General features: G+C 44.4%; 2 protein-coding genes across 2 annotated transcripts in view; one reads left to right on the top strand and one right to left on the bottom strand.

Annotated features, from left to right (window-relative positions):
- The first annotated feature begins 1,413 nt into the window (after positions 1-1,413).
- Positions 1,414-4,202, top strand: DAD1 (defender against cell death 1). The gene is made up of 3 exons (XM_042838151.1): positions 1,414-1,675; positions 3,354-3,502; positions 4,004-4,202. The coding sequence occupies exons 1-2, from the start codon at positions 1,441-1,443 to the stop codon at positions 3,482-3,484; spliced, it is 366 nt and encodes a 121-aa protein (XP_042694085.1). The 5' UTR covers positions 1,414-1,440; the 3' UTR covers positions 3,485-3,502; positions 4,004-4,202.
- A 6,255-nt stretch (positions 4,203-10,457) lies between these two features.
- Positions 10,458-20,835, bottom strand: part of LOC122170901 (M1-specific T cell receptor alpha chain-like) — a 32,739-nt gene continuing 22,361 nt past the window's right edge. Inside the window, exons 4-7 of the mRNA XM_042838155.1 lie at positions 13,027-13,287; positions 12,532-12,579; positions 11,379-11,485; positions 10,458-10,915 (exon numbers count right to left, since the gene is read on the bottom strand). Coding sequence (XP_042694089.1) covers positions 10,910-10,915; positions 11,379-11,485; positions 12,532-12,579; positions 13,027-13,287 — 422 coding nt within the window. The 3' untranslated portion in view covers positions 10,458-10,909. The remainder of the gene's footprint in view (positions 10,916-11,378; positions 11,486-12,531; positions 12,580-13,026; positions 13,288-20,835) is intronic.

The raw sequence follows: 20,835 nt of genomic DNA, 5'->3' as shown, positions 1-20,835 counted from the left end.
TATCTGCTCATGCAGCCACTCACTGCTAAACTGTGAGCAGACCCAAAACTACAGGTGAACATACTTGATATCAGTATCAACTCTTGTTCTGATCGAATGGGAATCTGCCACAATACGTCATCAGCTGAGGAGGAAAGCGTGAAGCATTAGCCAGCGAAGAAAGGAACTGTGACTATATGAAGTTATGTGTGTAGGGATCTTACATAGACCATGGCATGTAGGCATGACAATCACACAAGTGGAACACCGCAAATGAGGGCTGCATGTTTTTCAGAAGGGAAAGAGAAGCTGGGGCTTTGCGCTTTGTGTGAAGGAATGGATAGATTGCAAAGGACTGCCTCTAAAAAAACCAGCCATAAATAGATTGAGAGCTTGTGAGTAAAAATTAGGGACTGTGCCAAGACAGGACATTTGGTGGTCACGGCCTGCTATAGGCTGCCTGATCAAGAGAATCCTGCTGATGAGAACTTCTTGCTTCAACTACAAGCATCATCTTCACAAGCTCTCATCCTGATGAGGGATTTCAACCACCTGGATATCTGCTGGGAAAGCAACATGGTGGTCTGCAAACCATCCAGGAGGCTCCTGGTCCAGGTATGAGATAAACCAACCCAGGGAGAATTGCTGGTGGACCTGGAGGAGATACATTTTCTGTACTCCCTTACTGCAGAGAGCTGGGTAAGGTGGAGAGGAAACACCGCAGTTCTCAATCATACAATCATAGAATCATTAGGGTTAGAAAAAAACTCTAAGATCACCAACTGCAACCATCACCCCATCACCACAATGCTTCTCTCTGGACATAAATATGAAGGGACCCACACAAAAGTAACAGTTGAGGGCATCTGGAGGAAGGATGGCGTTTGGACATCTTCACAGACATCTCGCCGCTGCTGTGCTGACCAGAAAGAATGTGAATATTCCCAGGGATGCCCCAAAACCAGACAACGGGCTGGGGAGAAAAGTCCCAGGCCCCATACTGGGCACTGCAGATTAAGACTGGGAAAACCCCCACACTCAGGTCTCAGCTTTCTGCAGGACTGCTGGGACTTCAGCGTGCCAGGCGCTGTAGAGAAACACAGATGAACCCCACGCCGCGTCCCGACAAGCAACACCACCGCCCCCCCAGCTGAGCTCGGACAAGGACGCCTCTGGAGGCTGGCGGGCTTCTGCGCACGCGCTGGTTTAAAAAAAAAAAAAAAAAACAAAAAAAAACAAAAAAACAAAAAAACAAAAAACTGCCAGTCCGGCAAGTAGTTATGCGCATGCGTATTATCTCTAGTAACACCTCAGTTCCGCCTTTTTGTGGGCAGGACAACTACGCCTGCGCACTACCTCTGACCCGAAAGTGGCCTGGCCACGCGCCTGCGTTGTTCGTCTGTGTCCCGGAAGCTTATCCATTCTGTTTCCGGCCACCTCAGCTTGTCCAGGGGCGGCATCATGTCGGGCGCGGCGGGTTCGGGGGCTGCGGGCTCTGTAGCTTTTGTGGTGCGGCGCTTCCTGGCGGAGTACGGCAGCGGCACGTCGAGCCGCCTCAAGGTGCTGGACGCATACCTGTTGTACGTGATGCTCACCGGGGCGCTCCAGTTTGGCTACTGCCTGGGTGTCGGCACCTTTCCCTTCAACTCCTTCCTCAGCGGCTTTATCTCCGCCGTCGGCAGCTTCATCCTCGGCGGTCAGTGAGAACCCCGCGCGGTTTCCCCCGACGCCCACGGCGTGCCGTTAGGATTTCTCCGTGGCGCTGCCCGAAGCTCCCGCAGCACGCAGGGAGCTCCCGGCAGTGCACGAAGCCCCGTAGCTATCGGAGCTCCCTCAGTAACGGCCACGTAGAAACACGTACGAACAGCTTGTGTTGGAAGGGGTCTCAGAGGGTCTCAGAGATCACCTAGTTCCAGCCCCTCAGTGTGGGCTGGTTGCAACCACCAGGTCAGATTGCCAGTGGCCCAGTCCAGCCTGGCCTTTGATCACCTCCATGAGTGGGGCACCCACAGCTTTTCTGGGCAGCCTGTTCCAGCTCCTCACCACCTTCTCTGTGAAAAATTTGTGACATCTCATCCCCTCTTTTAGTTTAAAATTGTTTTCTCTCGTCTATCACTAACTATGTAAAAAGTTGATTTCCTTCCTGTTTATAATCTTCCTTTAAATATTGGAAGGTCACAATGAGGTCTCCCCGCAGTCTTCTCCAGACTGAACAAGACCAGTTCCCCCCACCTGAATTTATAGGAGAGGTGCTCCAGCCCTCACGGCCCTCCTTTGGACCCTCTCCAAAACTCCGCATCTTTCTTGTGTTGAGGCCCCAAACCTGGATGCAATACTCCAATGGGGTCTCCCAAAGGCAGAGCAAAGGGGGACAATCACCTCCCTCACTCACCCTGATGGCCCCCCTCTTTTGATGCAGCCCAGGAAACTGCTGGCTTTCTGGGATGCAGGTGCACACTGCTGGCTCATGTTAAGGTTTTCCTCTTCCAGGACCCCCAAATCCTTCTTCACAGGGTTGCTCTCAGGAACTTCTCCCAGACTGTGTACGTATCTGGGATTGCTCTGACTCAAGTGCAGCACTTTGCACTTGGCTTTGTTGAATGTTATTAGGTTTATGTGGGCCCACCTTTTGAGTTTGTCAGAGTCCCTTTGGATGACAGCTCTGACACCAACTGCAGACCCCCTTGGCCAAACCCCAGCCCAGGGATCAGCAGCCCCCAGCTTGTCCAGCAACCAGGCAGTGCTGCTGCTTGGCATTCCTTGGGTAATTCCATACCCTCTCTAGAAACCAGAAAGTTGCCATAGCAACTGCCCCCCAGCAAGATGGTCTGCAGCAGACTGTGAACTTACGTTTGTGCACCACACATCACAGCTCCTCTTGAGCCCCATGTGTCCCTCCTTCTCCAGGGTGGTCAGGGAATCTTCCCTTTTACCATTGTGTATTGATTTCTTTCCTTAGTGTTCATCCTACAGTGAACCCAACTCTAGAAATAACTGCTTCAGGATGGTGCTCCCCTAAAATGCACCCTTTTAAAAACATCTTGTCCCTGCGCAGCCCTTCCCAGCACAACCTACGGTGTTTTACTGGCTCCTTGACTGTGCCAAGCCAATCCATTTGTAAGCCCACTTCCTTCAGATTTTCCATGGCCATCTCTAATAGTGCAGTGCTGTGAGAGAACTGGCTGCCTGTCAGCCACATGCAAATCCCCTGTCAGTGTTCTGCCTTTCTTGTAACAATGATGAAGTTGGTTTCGCTTGTTATATCTTGGAGGAACAATGACCTGGACCAGGGTGGACTGCCTTAGCAAGGCCGTGTTTCATGCCAAGAATTCCCTTTGTGATCTCTGATGTACCATTTTCTCTCTGCCATACAGTTTGTCTCAGGATCCAGATTAACCCCCAGAACAAAGCCGAGTTCCAAGGCATTTCACCAGAGCGGGCATTCGCCGATTTCCTCTTTGCCAACACCATCCTGCATCTCGTCGTTATCAATTTTGTTGGCTGAACCCTAGAAGAGTCTGAGGTACTGATCCATTGGGCCATAGAAAGGGACAACACTTTCTATGCTTTTGTAGATCTGGGAGAAAACTAGAAAGCTCCCAAGCTTTCTCACGAGCAAGTACAATCCATTGTTCTTTATGTTCATATAGGGGTAAGTCTTAGTGCTTTTTGTTTTTGTGATTTTTTTTTTTGCTTTACTCATTTAAAAGTCACTTTAACTAGGTGAGTCACAGAAACTTAACCATATTTCACTCTTAGATTAAAAATACCTCCATTTTTCTATGCAGAAGGAACTTTCTGGGCTGAGACTTTGAGGCTCTGTCCTTGAGGGCTGTCCTGTGGAGAGACTGTGAAATGGCTGGTGTCTAAGTGTGAAGTTTATCAGCAGATGAGAGAAGAGAGTTAAGAATAGGGAGAGTTTGATACCAGAATGGGGAGAGCGTGCTCTGTTGTTAAAGTTTGTGGTGTATTTTTTTTCTTCCTTTGCAGATGAATTCTTCACGTTATCTTTCTTTCTTTCCAGGCCTTGAATTCTTCTAGAACTCTAATGCCAAATCTTGTTAGAGGGAAGTCGTGTTTTCCAGCAGTAGCTGCTGTTTTGATGAGAAAGGGGAGAAGCAGAAGTCAAAGATTATTCCCACAGACTGTCCTATGGAGTGGTCTGCTGCCTCATTCCAGTTACTGTAATTATTTCTTTAAATAAAGCCCTTCATAATACTGCAGTCTTTTTTACCTGTTTGTGACAGAGAGTTTCTCGTGATGCTTAAGTTCTTGCTCAGGTGTTTCCTCCTCCCTTTCTCCTTCCCTTCCCTTGTACCCTCTGGGGTTTTTTTTTCTTTCTCTAAATGTTCTCTAATTCCAGAGGGAAGCAAGAAACAAGCTGTCATGGAAACTGAGTTATCATCCTCCCTTTTCATATCACTGTTTTGTGCCCCTTTATCATATGGAGCATACATTGCCAACATGCCTCCAGGCTTTAAAGCTATGGAGAACTTGTTTTAGGCTATGGTTAGTGATCATGAATGAAGGGAAGCTGCAGATGTTCTCCAGCACATCCTCACATGTACCCATCTTCTCACAGGCTCTTCCACATCTCTCAGGGCCGTATGGGGCACAGCTAGGTGTGCCAGTTGACACTAAAGACTCATTAAGACTCAGTAGTAATTAGGACTAAGTTTTTCTGCAGTTCAAAGTGCTGATAAACCCAAGGATGTTGGAAGAGGCTGCCGGGCTGTGTCAGCTTGGAGACAGAGCTTTACTTGAGCTGTCCTGGCTCTGTGGACAAAGGCTTCCCAAATTAAACCTTAACAATCCCTTGCCTTCAAGACACTTGTGCGATGCTTACATTCAGTGGCTTTGGCTCTTGATCTCAGTTAGTGTCTGTTTTAGTTCAATTGTTTCTTAGTTCTGATGGAAAATAGAGCCCTTTAACGATCAGATCAGGCACAGGGTGGCATATTAACTCTAGCTACCCATCCAGATCTTTGGATGAGGAATGAACCTGGGTCACCTTCAGGCTTGAGGCTTCATCCTTCTGCTTCACACTTGTTTTGTTTGCAGCTGAAACACAGAGCAGAAAACATGTACAGTAACAGTATGTGACAAAAGAATTCTTGTCTACTGACATTGAGGTGTTAAAGCATGATCCAATAGCTTCAGCATTTACCACTGGCTGTGGTTTGAGAAACCATAGCTTCTGATCTAGCATTTCCAGCTGTGCTACCGCCGTTAAACCAGTGAAAATGAAAACATGGAGCTCCTAAGCACTTGCTTAGCATTGAATAGTGAGGTATGAGGGAGCAGGGTCTTTACTGTTTTGAAAGATATTGTCAGTTTGTGGCATGAACAGAAGCTTCACACCAGCTCTGACTGCTTGCATCTACTTGCATTAGACTGACATTGACATGACGTTTATTTATGATAGCAGTACCAGCTCTGTACCAATAATACGGTGCTGGAAGCAGGCAGAGAACTCAAGAGCATGCAGAAATTGTAAATGAGCCATTGCTGTGTATTTTTTCTCATCAGAAGAGCTTTCTGATCCAGACCCATGGCAGACATCAGGGAAGAAGGAACATGCACAAGGTTTCCCCTTTGCCACTGCAGTTGCTGTATTTGCAAAGGTTTCTGCAAGGCCCTCATGGTCCCTCATCATATCCTTCTCTCTAAATTGGAGAGATGTGGATTTGAAGGACTGTTGGATGGATTAGGAATTGGCTGCCTGGATGCAGCCAAAAGGCTGTGATCAGTGGCTCTGCGTCAGGGTGCAGGTGTCACAAGCGGTGTCCCTTAGGGATCGGTCTTGGGACTGATGCTCTTCAACATCTTCATCAATGACAGATGGTGGCACCGAGTGCAGCCTCAGCAAGTTTGTGATGACACCAAGCTGAGCGGTGCAGGCAATGCATTGGAAGGAAGGGAAGCATCCAGAGGGACCTGGACAGGCTGGAGATGTGGGCCCATGTGAACCTAATGAGGGTAAGTACGGCCAAGCGCAGGGTGCTGCACTGGGGTCGGGGCAATGCCAGGTATTGATACCAACCGAGGGAAGATCTCCTTGAGAGCAGCCCTGAGCAGAAGGACTGGGGGTCCTGGTGGACAAGGAGCTGGCCATGAGGCAGCAGTGTGCACCTGCAGCCCGGAAGGCCAGCTGTGTTCTGGGCTGCATGAAAAAGGGGTGGCCAGCAGGAGAGGGAGGTGATCGTCCCCCCCTGCTTGGCTCTTGTGAGGCCCCATCTGCAGCGCTGCGTCCAGGCCTGGGGCCCCCAGCACAGGAAGGACGTGGAGCTCTGGGAGCAGGTCCAGAGGAGGCACTAAGATGTCAGAGGTCTGGAGCAGCTCTGCTGTGAGGAAAGGTGGAGGGAACTGGGCTTGTTCAGCTTGGAGAAGAGAAGGCTGCGGGAGACCTCTTGGTGGCCTTCCAGTGTTTGAAGGGAGCGGATAAACAGGAGGGGGAACAGCTGATTGTGAGGGTGGGTGGTGATGGGACAAGGGGGAATGGATTTAAGCTGAGACAGGGGAGGTTTGGGTTGGATATGAGGAGGAAGTTTTTCACCCAGACGGTGGTGAGGCACTGGAACAGGTTGTCCAAGGAGGCTGTGGATGCCCCAACCCCGGAGGCATTCAAGGCCAGGCTGGATGTGGCTCTGGGCAGCCTGGGCTGCTGGTTGGCGACCTGCACACAGCAGGGGGTTGGAACTGGATGACCATTGTGTCCTTTTCAATCCATCCATTCTATGATTCTGTGATTTGCAAGACACCAGTGCCTCCCTGTGGGTCTGCCTGCCTGGTTCCCCTCACTCTTTGAGTGTGGGGAGGAGACTGGGGCCCTCCTGGGGTCACTGAGCAGGAGCCTCTGTGAAGAGAGAAACCCTTATTGTTCTGTTCTTAGTTTCTTTTGTTTTCTTCTAAGTTTACATGCTTTCGGTGTCTCTTGTTGCTACAAACTAAGCCCAAAACTTCAGGTCCTATTTGAAGTGTTCTCACACCTGAATGATTTCAACAAGTCTGTGGTTACTTTCAGCCTCTACTCCTTAGAAAGGCCATTCCTGGGGTCACTGCTCACCATAAATAAAAAGGCAAGAAGAGAGGTGGTATTGTGTATGGGGCCATGTTTAGTGAGGGTTAGCAAACACAGGGCAGGGTGTTTTCTCCAAGACTCTTAGAAAAGACGCAAGTTTATCTCCAATCCATAGGAAGGCATTAGGGAGCAGGAGCTTGCACAGGGGAGAATGTACTGTAGGTTGTGGAAACATCTCCTTTCTTGGCAATATGAGAGGACTCTGGCCTCCCCCATCTTCCTGCTTTGTCTTTTATGTCAGAAGTAAAAGGATTTGCCTCCATTGATTCACTGCCTCTATAATGGGGTACAGAGGCCTATTGGCAAATTCAGAAATCTTACACTCTTCTAAGATCTCCCCTTGCAGCCCACCAAGCTTTGTAATTCATTTTTTCCCCTCCTTTCTTCCTTCTGTGCTATACATAGCTCAGTCTTTCCTGTTGTACCCAGAACAACTTCCTCCCGTACACTGAAGAGCAGGCTCTGGTGGGGGGGTGTGAAGAGGGGATTTCTTTATCTCTCTCAACTTTGGCTTGTGGTCTAACGTCTGCTGTTTCTTTTCCACATGCTTCTCCTCCTTCCTGCCACGTGCCACACCAGCCCTGCTCCCCCACACTCTTTTACAGCCCACTTTGCAGAGGAAGAGGTTTCTGTGGTAAAGTACAGAGGAGCATCAAAAGACGACCCAGATCTCGGCACTGACGTCATGGAACCTGTGGTGGTACCCTTTCCTGCCCCACCTGGGCCATGAGACCCATTCCACATCCTGTCTCACTGTATTATTTCCTGCCTTTGCTTTGCACTGCGGTTTTTCTCTCTTGAAATAAACAAGAAACCACAAAAGAGAGCAGAAGGAAGGTACATAGTGGTGGTAGGAGATCAAAACCCTAATCTGTGAAAGTGTCTTTGAACCAGACCCACAAATTCAGTGCTTTGGAGATCACGTTAGGAGTCATTTCAGTCAAAACACTTAACTTCAGCTAAATACTCATCCCCTCACTCAGCAAATCTTATAAATGGGGTTGTTTAACCTGGAAAATATTGAGATACGGAAACACAGGCTGCTAACTGTCCTTACGGCTAGGAGAGAGCTCTAATTACAACACAATGATAATATTAAAAAGTGGTGTTTAAGGTAAATGAGCATGGAAACCTACCTTCTGCATCTCTGAAGGTTTTCAGAATGAGGTTTCAGAATAAGTCTGTTGAAAATGTATGAAAGTGGGGCTGCTTCGCTTTGTAACGCAGAAATGGTTTAGGCAGTTTCATCAAGAGCAGCTTTCTTTTGATGCAGAAGCCCTCATATGAACAAAATGGAAGGTTCAAAAACTGGCTGGAATTTAGAGTTAAAATAGCCATGGGCTTTCTACAGCTGGAGGGAAAGGCTGACACTTTTTGCTAAGAATGAGTCCCTGAACATCTCTATCATAGGATAATTACAGACCTGAAAACTTCGAAGCTGTCCCTGGGTAGCAGCAGCCAGTAAGCGTGGCTCAGTGACAGGCCGTCTGCAAGGAGGTCTGGTGGCAGCACCATGGCAGGAGATCAGGGAGAGTTTATTTTTTTTTTTTCTGCTCAGAACTGTGGACTCAGACTCATGGCAGACGTGCTGACAAGGTCTGTACAGAGGAACCCTCTCCATATCAAACACCAGCACTTTGGACTGAAAGTATTTGAAATATGAGCTGTTCCAAAATCAGAAACCATCAGAGTAAGAAATGTTCTGTGTCAATTGATAAGGAAAGACAGAACATCAACTGGATTTCTGCAAGCCATTTGATGTGGTTCCACACAACATCCTTCTCTCTGAACTGGAGAGAGATGGATTTTTAGGGTGGACTACAAGGTCGGTAAGGAACTGGTTGGATAGCCACAGCTAGAGGTTGTGGTTAATGGTTCATGTCCAGGTGAATGCTGGTGGCAAGCGGTGTCCCTAGGGATCTGTTTTCAGACTGGCACTCTTCAACATTCTATCAATGATAAACATGATGGGATCGAGTGCACTCCCGGCAAGTTTGCTGATGACACCAAACTGAGCAGTGCAGTTAATATGGAAGGGATGTCATCTGGAGGGACCTGCACAGGCTTGAAAAGTGGGCCCAAGTGAACCTAATGAGGATCAACAAGGCCGAGTGCAAAGTGTTGCAGTTGGGTTGGAACTGTTCCAGAGATATATACAGGCTGGAAGAGGAACTCCTTGAGCAGCGCTGTGGAGAAGGACTTGGGGGTTCTAGGGGATGAAAAGCCGCAATGAGCCAGCAGTGCGCTCTTGCAGTGCAGAAGACCAACAGTATCCTGGGCTGCATCACATGAGGGGTGGCAGCAGGGCAAGGAAGGTGATCGTCTCCCTCTCCTCTGCTTTTGAGAGGATCCATCTGGAGCGCTGTGTCCAGACCTGAGGCCCCCAGCAGGAAGGATGTGGAACTGTGGGAGCAGGTCCAGAGAAGGGCCATAGAGATGATCAGAGGGCTGGAGCACCTCTCCCGTGAAGACACACTAAAGGAGTTTGGCTTGTTCAGTCCAGAAAAGAGAAGGCTACACAGAGACCTTATTCTAGCCTTTCAGCATTTGAAAGGAGTTTATAAACGCGAGGGAAACTAATTTTTCACATGATCTAATAGCAATAGGACAAGAGGGAACTTTTAAACTAAAAGAGGGGAGATTGAGGTTCCTTACTCAGAAAGTGGTGAGGGGCACAGGCTGCCCAGAGATGTGGGTGCCTCATCCCTGAAGGTGCTCAAGGACAGGTTGGATGGGCTCTGGGCAGCCTGATCTAGGGGTTGGCAACCCTACCCACAGCAGGAGATTGGACCTAGATGATGTTTAAGGACTATTCCAACCTAAGCCATACTATGATTCTGTGATATTAGGCTATCCCATGAGAATCATGCCTCTCAGTACAGTAATGCTTTCTCTACCACTTAGATGGGCAGTGATGTGAGGTACAAGCAAGGCTCAAGCCTTTTCAATCTTGTCAGCAAGAGCCTGAACCTGGAGAGACAGGCCAGTCAAGTGATGCCTGTAATGCAAGGCAGACACCTTATTCTACAGGGAACAGAGGACATTTAGAATGGGATGCTACAGACTGCTGCATTCCCTAGCGCAGTAAATATCTTTCAAGTGCTTTCCGATTCTCTCACTGTTAGCAATCTGTGTTTTACCACTGTCTTCACATAGCACAGAGACTAGACTTGGAGATGTTCCTCTCCTCTCTCTCCCTCCCTCTCTGGGACAGTCACGATGTCCTGAGAGTTGTGGAAGTTCCCTCTGCAGCGAGCCAAGCTGATTGCTGCACACAGTACCTGGTATCTAACTTTCTTTCTGCCTTTCCTGGCACCCCTTCCCTCCTTCATCCCAAAGACAAACCTGGATCCTAAAGCTCATGTGAAAGAAGCTACAAAAAACCCGAACAAGTTTCTTATTATCAGTAGTAGATATTTAATAGGCCTAAAGAAATGCCATATCAACATTAAAATTTTGCTAAAAGCGTTCTTCTGTGATGGAGAGGTGAGTGATTGAGAAGTGAGAGTGTCACTCAATTCAGGCAGAAATTTTATGTCATTTTAATGCAAGTAATAGAGCTGTTTGACAATACACAGTTACAGCAATCTCTGCTTCATCCAAAAAAAGCAAACCAAAGCAAAAAAAGGCACTGTCATGCTGAATGAGCAGAATGCAGAGAATTGTAACATACTTTTGAGTAGCTTCATAAAAATGCACACAAAGCAATTTACACTATAATGGCTGGTGTGATATACAGAAAAAACAATGGTATCTATTGCAGTGGGAGAACCTCTTGCACCCAATGCTCCAATAATGATTCTTCAACAGATTTTTTTCGTACTTCACATCTGCACTGTCTGGTTACTTTCATTCCTGTAAAAAACAAACAAACAAAGTAAGTTAAGTCATTATTTAAGGTAGAGTCACAGCTACATAATGGTACACCTGAAGCATCTGGGCAATAGAAAGTGGAAAAAGACTGGGCCAAAACCATCATATTAGTTCTGAGGACTTCGAAGTCAATGACATCAAACTTTCACACCTGGAGATAATGGGGGATGAATCTGAAGAATGAGTGCAGACAAGTGAGGAGAAGGTTGCAGGAAAAGGAGGGATGTTTAGAAAGAAGGTAAATTTGCATGAAGATAAGGAAGGGTGATTAGTTTGGAAGAGTGGGGAAAACAATGACAGCACGATGATCTGCAAAGAAGTGGAGGGAATTTACAGGTAAAAGGTGTATGAATGAACTGCACAAACAGTTGCAGAGAGCGAGCACAGATAATGAATCGATGCAGGTGCTTTCTCAGAGGCCTTAACACCCCCTTTGTATACTCACATTTTTTTTCCTCATAAGCATCGTCATCAGCACATTAAAAATTATTGCTTTCATTAAAATTATTTTCAGGCCCATTTGTGAGAAGGTCAGCATGTTCAGGTTCTCATCTGTTGAAGTAAAAAGGAATGAAAGACATAAGAGCACTGTGACATCCCTACTTCTAGACAGACCTGACAGTACTTCTTAGCGAACCTTTTTCCACTTTGCATGGCCGAGCTCGTAGGGCACTAATGAAGCAATGAACAGAACCACCCCACTGAGAGCCTCTTTCAAGGGCCAGGCTTTCAGTCAGTATGAGCTTAATTCTACAGCAAGGAGGACTGCCAACCACTTGGTTGTTATTAACAGGGATGCTGGAAGAGTCTATCCATCCTCTCCCCACAGTTTTTTAACAGTGGCAGAAGGGAAAATAAGTTAAAATTTGTCCCAAGAACACAGAGTCTACTCGGATGTTCTGCTAATCATAGAATCATTAAGGTTGGAAAAGACTTCCAAGAACACCCAAGACCATCCACCTACTATATTGCCCACTAAGCCATGTCCTTAAATTCCACATCACATGTTTCTTGAACACCCAAATCTTAGTTACAATGTCATTTCCACCTGAAAATATACTGATCTATATTGGAGAAGAAGGATGTGGTCACCAAAATGTCATTTTAAAGTTCTCTTTCAAAACCTCTCCCCGAAACATCTGGTCCAATCCGCCAAGTTTGCTTATGAGTACTTTTTTTGAAGTACTGTTTTGGAAACATTTGGCTAACTGGCTTTTGGTGTGCTTTGCTGTTTTTGTTGCTTCTTGTTTTTCCTCTTGGTTTTTCTTTTTTTTTTTTTTCCCAGCAAGGCTGCGTGTTTGCAAGAGTAAAGCTATTCTGCAAACCCAGCTTGTGCAGCAGCAGGCTCAGCTCCTTTGAACTTGCAGAGCTTACTCTCATGCACTGTATCTGCAGTGCACACACGCTTCAGAAACCACCTCCTTATCTTTTGGTTTGTTAGGTGTGCACCCGAAAAGAAAAACATCTCTTCTGAAACACGGACTGGCTTTCAGTCAAGCTGACATATCTGTACCTTACACCAGCAAACAGGGGAAATCAGCAAAAAATTAGGAAGTTTTCTTAAATCAAGTTTTCCTCGTAAAATGCTGTGTTCATACCTGTCTTGAAATGTGGCAACATCCCTGTAATGCAGACAGTGCTGGCACCTGCAGATAGTAACAAGAAATTTAATGAATGACAGAAATTGACTTTGTCAGAAGTTCACAAAGGTGCTTCTACCTTGAAGGGTTGAATTTGAGTTTCTGGCCATTAAACCATAAAAGCTCACATACGCTACTTTCAGTGCAGGCATGTAATTAGTGCAGTAAGATGTAATTAAACTTTAGTGTCCCATCAGGCAAAGGATTTTCAAGCTTTATATCTCCCATGTTGTGATTTTGAGATCTCTCTGCTGTGACTGTCCCAGCCTACTGACCCTTCATTTGTTTCTACCAAGCGATAACACAAAAGAAAGCAGAGGCAACAAGACACCATTCCTTTAGAGAGTCGGATCACAGCTCAGCATTGCTTGCAGTGTTAGAAGATGTGAACAAGTCCTGTTCATACTAATAGCAGAGAGACCACGGATAGCCCTGAACACACAACAGCATTACCAGCTTCAGGATCATCTTCTAGCACTGCAAATCCCTCGTGCTTGGCACCACACTGCATTTCATCCTTCTTGGCCCAGTAGGTTGACAGGTAGCTCGCTTCATATTTGTTCTCGGATGTTGCCACCTCCACAACAGTTTCCGTCTTCCTATCAACTGAGCTAAGATCAAGCTTGTCAGGGGAGTAATCCGTGATAAGGCACATTTCCAAATTCCTGTCATCTTCAGAGGTCAGCCTGTAGACTGAAGGAGATGGAGTAATATCTGAAAATGGAGAAGAGGCATGATGTGAGATTAGAACATTAGGTGACACACATTAGCTGGGTCAATCTTGACACACTGACACCTCAGGTATGGCTGTTCCTCCATGATTCAAATGGGAAGCTGTCTGATCATAGGGATCTTGAGCTAGGACACCATCTGTGAACCAAGGTATTCACAGCAGATACAGGAGCTATGTGAGGCTTACTTTGACACATGTTGAGCCACAGGTGGTCAATCTGGATCCCTAGAGCATCTCAAATGATACCCATGTGGCCACCCACAGCCTAAAGGTTTACATCTAACCTAGCTGTCCCTCTCTGTATCAGCTTGTTCAACTCTACACTGCCACCTGGGATTCCCTTAGGATCCTGACCTGACTGCACTCAGAGATGTGTAAAACAGGCAGAGACCACCCCCCTCCTGCTTCACGGCCATGAGAAGTCATGTCTGGGGAGGACAGATAGGCCCAGGGGCATTCTCTGCTTTCTGCAGATGCACTGTCAAATCCACCACTGATATTCGTAATCCCACTTCCTCCAGCTGTGTGGAAGGATGCTGGTTATAATGCCAGATCTTAAATGTGCCCACATTACTGCCAGTCTGGCTAACAATGCTCCTATGGGAAAAAGATACGAAAGCCACTGCAAAGTACCAACACATGTTCCCATTTAGGGAAAGAAAGATTAAATAAATGTTTCATTACATTTCACCAACTGACAGTACAATTTATTATTACCTTTTTTTTTTTTTTTTTAGTATGGTTATTCTTTTGGGAACAGATTTCAGTGATATATTCAGATTTTAAAAAAGCTGGATCACAAAATCAGAGAATAACAGGGACTGGAAGGGACCTTGATGGTAAGCCTGGAAGGGACATGGATGGTAGGCCGCATTTAAAAAGCAAACAACAGCAAAAAAAGAAACACCAATGAACCAGTCTGTATCATTAATATGGGGTACAAGGATACAAAAAAAAAAAAAGAGAAATAGCTGGATCTGGTCTTCTCTTTCACAACAAGTGCTCTGCTATCAGAAGAGCTGCAAATCCAACTCTCTCTAAATTACTGTATGTGTTTTTCCCACTGCCTTTGCAATGCTTTTATCTTGTGCAGATTTTAAAAATGTTTTTTGTTTTTGCTGGCAGCTTCAGCACCATCTGCTGAACCATCTACTCATTTCTCGCTCTTAGTGGCTGCTGGCTTTGTTCTGTCACTGGAAGCATTTTCCAATTTCTTCCTTTGCATATTTGCATGCTGTTTTGAAAGCCTGCAGAAAGCATACTTGGTAAATACCAGCTAATGCGACCACAGCACTGTGAGCTACATTTCCTGTTATTCTGTCTTAACAAGATGGTGGATGTGTTGGAGTTGCTGTGTTGGTATCTGTGACCTTTACTTAAGAAAGTTTGAGAAGTAAATAAGGATGCTCTGATCTCTCAACCTTGCCTAACTGCATCCTCACCGAAGCACATCTCCCAGGTGGATGAAGAGGAGCTATCTCAATACCATCCCTGACCATTCCACAATGAAAGCTGAACTGCAGTAGAGTTCTGTGGGAGAGCAGTTTGAGTTTTGTCAACACCAAAGATCTGTGTCTTTTATTTTTTCCCCAAACAGAAAGCTGAACCAATTTAACACACAACTGCTATTCTATGAAGAATCATCTCATTATCCATTCCCTCCAGAGCAGAATCCTTCAGTCTCTGGTCAGACTGGAAATAGTGTAATTGAGTTTGTTGGCCATTTAGAGTTGAACCATTTGTGCAATAATTGTCCCTGTAAACAAAGGCTTGAGGAGGCAATCCATTAATTTTCTGAGAGCTGTCATTTTCATAAAACATTTGGGTAGGCTTTTTCTTCCAAAACCAGCATGGGTTTTAACCGTCAGAAACAGCTTTCAGTATTTTTACACCTGAAAGTTCATTTATAGGGGGAAATAAATAATTTCAACTCAAACAATAAACTTCTTGAACTGAGACTAACTATCCATTCAGCCATGAATTAAATGAATTTGAAAACATCCAATTTTTATACTGAGCAATAACAAAAGTATTCAAGTAATTAATCCTGAAATCCCTCTCTAAATACAGGTGGAAGAAAACAATTTTTTGTTGCAATTCAGCTGTCAAAAGAACTTTTGATTTTATATTTGTGGTATTGCCTCAAAGATAGATGTGTTTTTTGCAACAAAATGATACCCTTCACTGACCAGTCTATCTAATGAGCACTTCTAGTTGGATAAACTACTTGGGATTACAGACAGCCTTGTGCAATTTCCAAAAATTACTCCCATGGCTCCAGTATCCCAGACATCCAAGGTCAAATCATTACCAATGACACAGCTTAAGTCACCTGGGAAATTTCTTCCTTATTCAGTGTGAAACTATGACTTAAATATGAACTCAGAAGTGTCTGAATTTTTTCCCTTCCTAAGTAAAAAAATGCAACTTCTGGTGTTTGTGCAACAAAGTTCACCCAGGCCAATGTTTTCCTTTGCAGAATGACAGCACAAGTCCCACACTGTCTGACAAGACTCTAACCTAAGATCATTGACATGCCAATGTCACCAGTCTAAGAAACTGATGATGCTATCTCATTTCCCAGTATTCCCAGGATCCCTGATGCATCTTCACCATCACAGTGTTGAGAAATAATCCTGCCTTCATTTTCTTTCAGCCTCCTCCCTTCCCTCCCTATGTGCATTCTGCACAAAGGTAGCTGTATTTAGAAACACAAAATAGTGGTCACTGCTCCTGTTTTCATAGCCTGTCCTTCTCCAGATCTGAAGCACCTGAGCTGCCTTTGAATCTGTTTCCTCTTACAAATGTACTATATCTTTCTCACTCAACAGTAAGACTTTGCAATCAGTTGTTGCCTCGAAGCTGCGTATTTCAGTGTCTTCTCATCCAAAGTATGTAGAAAGCTGTCTACACAAAGTTGTTTGAAACTTCTTTCCATCTTTGCAGGTTTCTACAGCCTTTTAAAATTTTACTGAGGAAAGAGGCTTAAAAAGCATCGCAAGAAGTTTGGTCTCCTTTGCAAATGCGAATTTTCTAATTCCTAACTGCTCAGATTCCAACATTAGTTTAGACAAATAAGGACTTCACTTTCAGATTTTAGAACAAAAAAAGCTTGATATATTCTTAGGCTAAGAGTTAGAAAATCCAACCTCAAGGTCATTAGGCTGAATGACTCCAAAACATCATATGGTTGCTATTTTAAAGATGGATAAATCAAATCTGAACGTGCTAATAACCAAAAACTCAAAGCATGCATTAAATTTGTTATGCAGTGTTTGGCAGCATGCAAACTCCTTGCTGTATGCCTGACCACACCGCGCCGTGGCTGCTAAGCATCAGTGGACTGTTTAGCCATAGAAAACCATAAGAAACACGACCACCTTATCTAGCTGTTCTTTCCTGCAGTCATTGTCATGCCACATACCAGCACTCCTTGGCTTTCGACACAGCATCTCTATTTCAACATACTTTTGTCAGTGGAGGTCTAAGAGAAGATGGGAAAATGCTCAAAAGAACAAGTAAATGCCTGGAGAACAAGTAACTACCACTCCTGGTACAAACAGTTTAAACGTACTCGGGGTGACAAGAAGTTGGGTTCCAGCCCCAAATGCCAGTTCTGCATATCCCTGGTTTGCACACTGGTGCCAACCTCTGCAAAAACACAGGCACGTTTTCCAAACCCACACTGACAGCCAGATCAACGGGCATTCTAGAGCAGGGATAACTTAAGGGAGCAGTGGCAAAACACACTGATTTTAAACACTGTCAAAGTACAAAAGAAATCTACAAGAAAAACAGTCAGGAAGAAGGGGATAAAAAAATTATCATTCTTTCCTTGGTTACAGCTGTGAACTGCACATTTTGAGAGTGATGCCAGAGTAATCTGTGTTTGTAAAATCGCCTAAAACTCTATTCAGCACGCCTTGTGGTTAAGGACTTTTCCTTTAACATTTCATTGCTTATTACTTATTACTGGCTTAATCATCAGCCGAGCTCCTTTTGATAATGTCAGCTTGTATCTTCTTTACCTCCATAATTCACATGTTCCAGGAAACCTGGAGCAATTGCACATCAAGGTTCCTACACTCTCACTCAGGTAAGCACTACCAGAAGTAAGGGTTAAGGGTGGACTTGTGGCTTTGACAGCTTGGTAAATGTGGATTCATATCCCAGTCACGTACAGAATCCACTTGCAGTACCTGTGGATAATGCCACTACTGTCCAACAAGACAAAAGATAGGTCAGTTCCCTTTCGGACACTAACAGTTCAAAAAGGAATGAGTATATTATACCTTGGTGGATTCTCCTGCAAGTAAAGATAAAATGGTGGTACACAAGTAGATATTTTCTTAAGAATTCTTTTATTTCAATGTTTGTTCATTTGACATATCGTCCATGACTTGGCTTGAGGCCAATGGAAGTGTCATGGATTTACCCTTAGAATAGGAGAAATGCTGGTGATGGTCAGAAGAACAGAATTAGTTTTTGTCTTAGCTATTACAGGAATGCAACTGAATGAAGAGCACTGTAAGCACATTTTCCTTCAGCTGCCTCAAGAAATTCTGCTTGGTCATCTTCCTTGAAATAACTTCCACCAATTAGGTGACACTTCAGGCTACTACAGCATTTTCCCAGATCTTAATGTGTATCCTGAACAGGCTTGCAAATTAGGGAAAACTTCAGGATGCATGTACCTGGGAGAACCAGAAGTCTTCTCCCTGACCCAAATGTGACATTGTACCCATTTCCATAGTCACACAATAACACGGGCCTCTGCAATATTCCAAGTGGTACTGAATGGGACCTTCAGCCATGAGACAGGCCACTAAAGGAATCCCATTATCTCCACAGTCAGACTTTGCCTCCATCCTTTACTCATATTTTCACTATGAAGCACTGTCATATTCTATGTTTTTCAAACTTTCAAACTCTTGAATATTTCCCTGTATTTATTTATGTCTTGTTTCCACAAAACCACCTGCATCACAAATCAGTCCTTCATTCCTCATTTACTTAATCTCACTGTCAGCCAGATAAATCTCTCAAGATTTAGTGCATCTGCTTTTAATTCACAGCTCACATAGGGTCTGATAGGACAGTATCAACTCCATCATCGCATTTTCTTGGATTTGCTATCTGGATTAGTCAAGAGTCATTTCAATTCAAATTTGCCATTTAGATTTTAAGTAGAAGTCATGCTTTTCAGTATGCAATTCTTTTTTAATATCTTTCTTTTTTTTTTGTAGGGAGAGCATTGCTTGTTCTGCCAAAAAGCACCGAGGTTTTGGTGTGCCTTCAGGAAAGTCTTAGTTGTGAACAGAGCTGGATCTGTAGCAGCTGCATACAGATATGGCCATAACCAGTCAATCTGAGGACACGTACAAACGGACTCAAGGAGAGCTCTCAATCATTACTACTTCAGCTTGCTAATAGCTCCACATAAACTGGAGGTTCTTATTTTTGTCATATATTTTTCAACGGGGTCAGAAGATCGTTTGAAATATAGGATTTTTTTCCAGAGATTTTCAGAATTGATCGTTTCTTTATATTGTTGTGTATTTTCACTTTTAGAATAGAATCGCTTTGAAGTTATCTTAAACATGACACCATTTTAAGAAATGGAAGCGTTACTCTTTCAGAGTAAAAAGAAAATCATACAGATAAACTTCTCGTAAAGAAATTTAGAAAAAATGACACATTTACAAAAAGAAAAAAGGAAAAGGTTGGTTTCACAGTGTCTGCCTTCCTTTCTTTCCCTTCTCCAAGAAGTTTCACACAAGAGAAGAACATTTATTTTTTTCAGACATTGCCGAAAAACATTAAAATCGATCAGGGGAATGGGCATGGGTAAAAAGTACATCATATGTTTGGAAAACTAACTGTACTTGAGAAAACAGGAGCTTAGTCAATGATCCAAAGGCATTTTTTCTATGTTAAACTGTATTAACGCCATGCCCATAAATGACAGATTACAAGTTACTTGAGAAAGAACATAAGAAACAGAGCACACGTGCAAGAGCAGACTGTACTCTTCCCCCACAGTCCATCTAAATTTCCGTGAATTTTGAACTGGAAGTTGTCCATACATCATCATGTTCAATTGCCACCTAAGAACACGCAGAGCTCGTAACTGCTCACTCGTCACTGCTTAAAAGTACTTTGGGAGATCACTTGTGGCAGCAACTAGCAAAAACTACTTTTTTTAATGTACGTTTGTCCAGACCAAATTATTTATCAGATTTCCACAGAAATAATTTACTAATGCATCCTCTTGAACTCCTTTCCTCTGTCTGGCTATCTATCCCACCCCCAGCTTCTAAGGCCTTTTGCACCACAAATTCTCATGCAGTCGCAAGCTTTGAGACAAAGCTGCAAAAGCAATAATCTCTTACAGCTTGTAATGCTCATGTGGATGCTGAATGCTGAAGCAACCTCACAGTACTCCCCACTAATTGGCTACAAACTTGGTATCATTCTGTCCTGGTTTGGCAGCCATGACACATTCTCAAAGATAAACTTGTTTCCTGAGCTTCAATTATTTGCACTTCACATTATGGCAGAAACTCAGCCCTATCATTACAGCTTCATTCAGGATCTCCAAAGCAAAAACCCATTATGTGCTCCTGCTTTTCATCAGGATCCTCTTATCTTAAAGTGTTATCATCCACGGCCCAGAAAAGTCCATTTTACATACTGCAGCTTTAGGGGATAATTCTCACCACTCTGGATTTTGCTCACCAGTGCTGACTTTTCCATTTCCCTTTGCCTATTCTCCACATAAAGATTTCTGTTATTCTGGACTGTTAGCCCAGAAACAGTCATCTCTTTTCAACTTTCAACTTTCAACTTCAAGAAAATTCAACTACAATATTTTAAATGCCTGATTTGGGCATCATCAAGCACAGGGAGGGGAAAATATATATATACAGCCATATAAGTCATCAGCTGAAAATGTATAGTCCCATTTCCATTATACTGTAAAGCAACTAAAGAGGCAAAGTAACTGCTAAAGTGACATAAGTATTTTCAAGAGAAATCACATCTGAGAATTCAGACATACCTAGAGAAACTGTAAGTTTGGTTCCAGTTCCAAATACGAGTTTGCCATAACCCCCAGTATTGCACTGTGACACCCTGCTTTGCAAAATGGTGCCTCTGTGTGCTCACATGCTGCACCGCACACGTGGCAGTGCAGGGTGCTTACTGGAATAATCTAAGGAAGGCAAGTTACTGCCATCCCCTCAACATGTACAGTGAAATAAACACGTCAGACCCATTGCTCTATCATTTTTGCCACTCACTGTTCTGGCCTTTGCCCACAATCTAATCAGACATCTGCTTATTATTTCCTATGTGTGTCAGTTACTACATGCATACGTAGCCTTCCAGAAACAGTTCAGAAGCCTTCTGACCACTGCTGCTGAGTCTGACCAGGCTGTGCTGCCTTTCTGCTCAGTTCACTCTTCCAGGCTGCACTTTACACTGTATTATTTTAACACCCTCTGGGTTTCACCCAAAGATGAACGCCG

This window comes from Centrocercus urophasianus, unplaced genomic scaffold (assembly GCF_019232065.1).
Source record: "Centrocercus urophasianus isolate 14NV4802_14NV808 unplaced genomic scaffold, USGS_Curo_1.0 seq_734, whole genome shotgun sequence".
NCBI classification, from domain to species: domain Eukaryota; kingdom Metazoa; phylum Chordata; class Aves; order Galliformes; family Phasianidae; genus Centrocercus; species Centrocercus urophasianus.
Note: the sequence above shows the minus strand (reverse complement) of the source record. Positions and strands in the feature narration are given on the sequence as shown.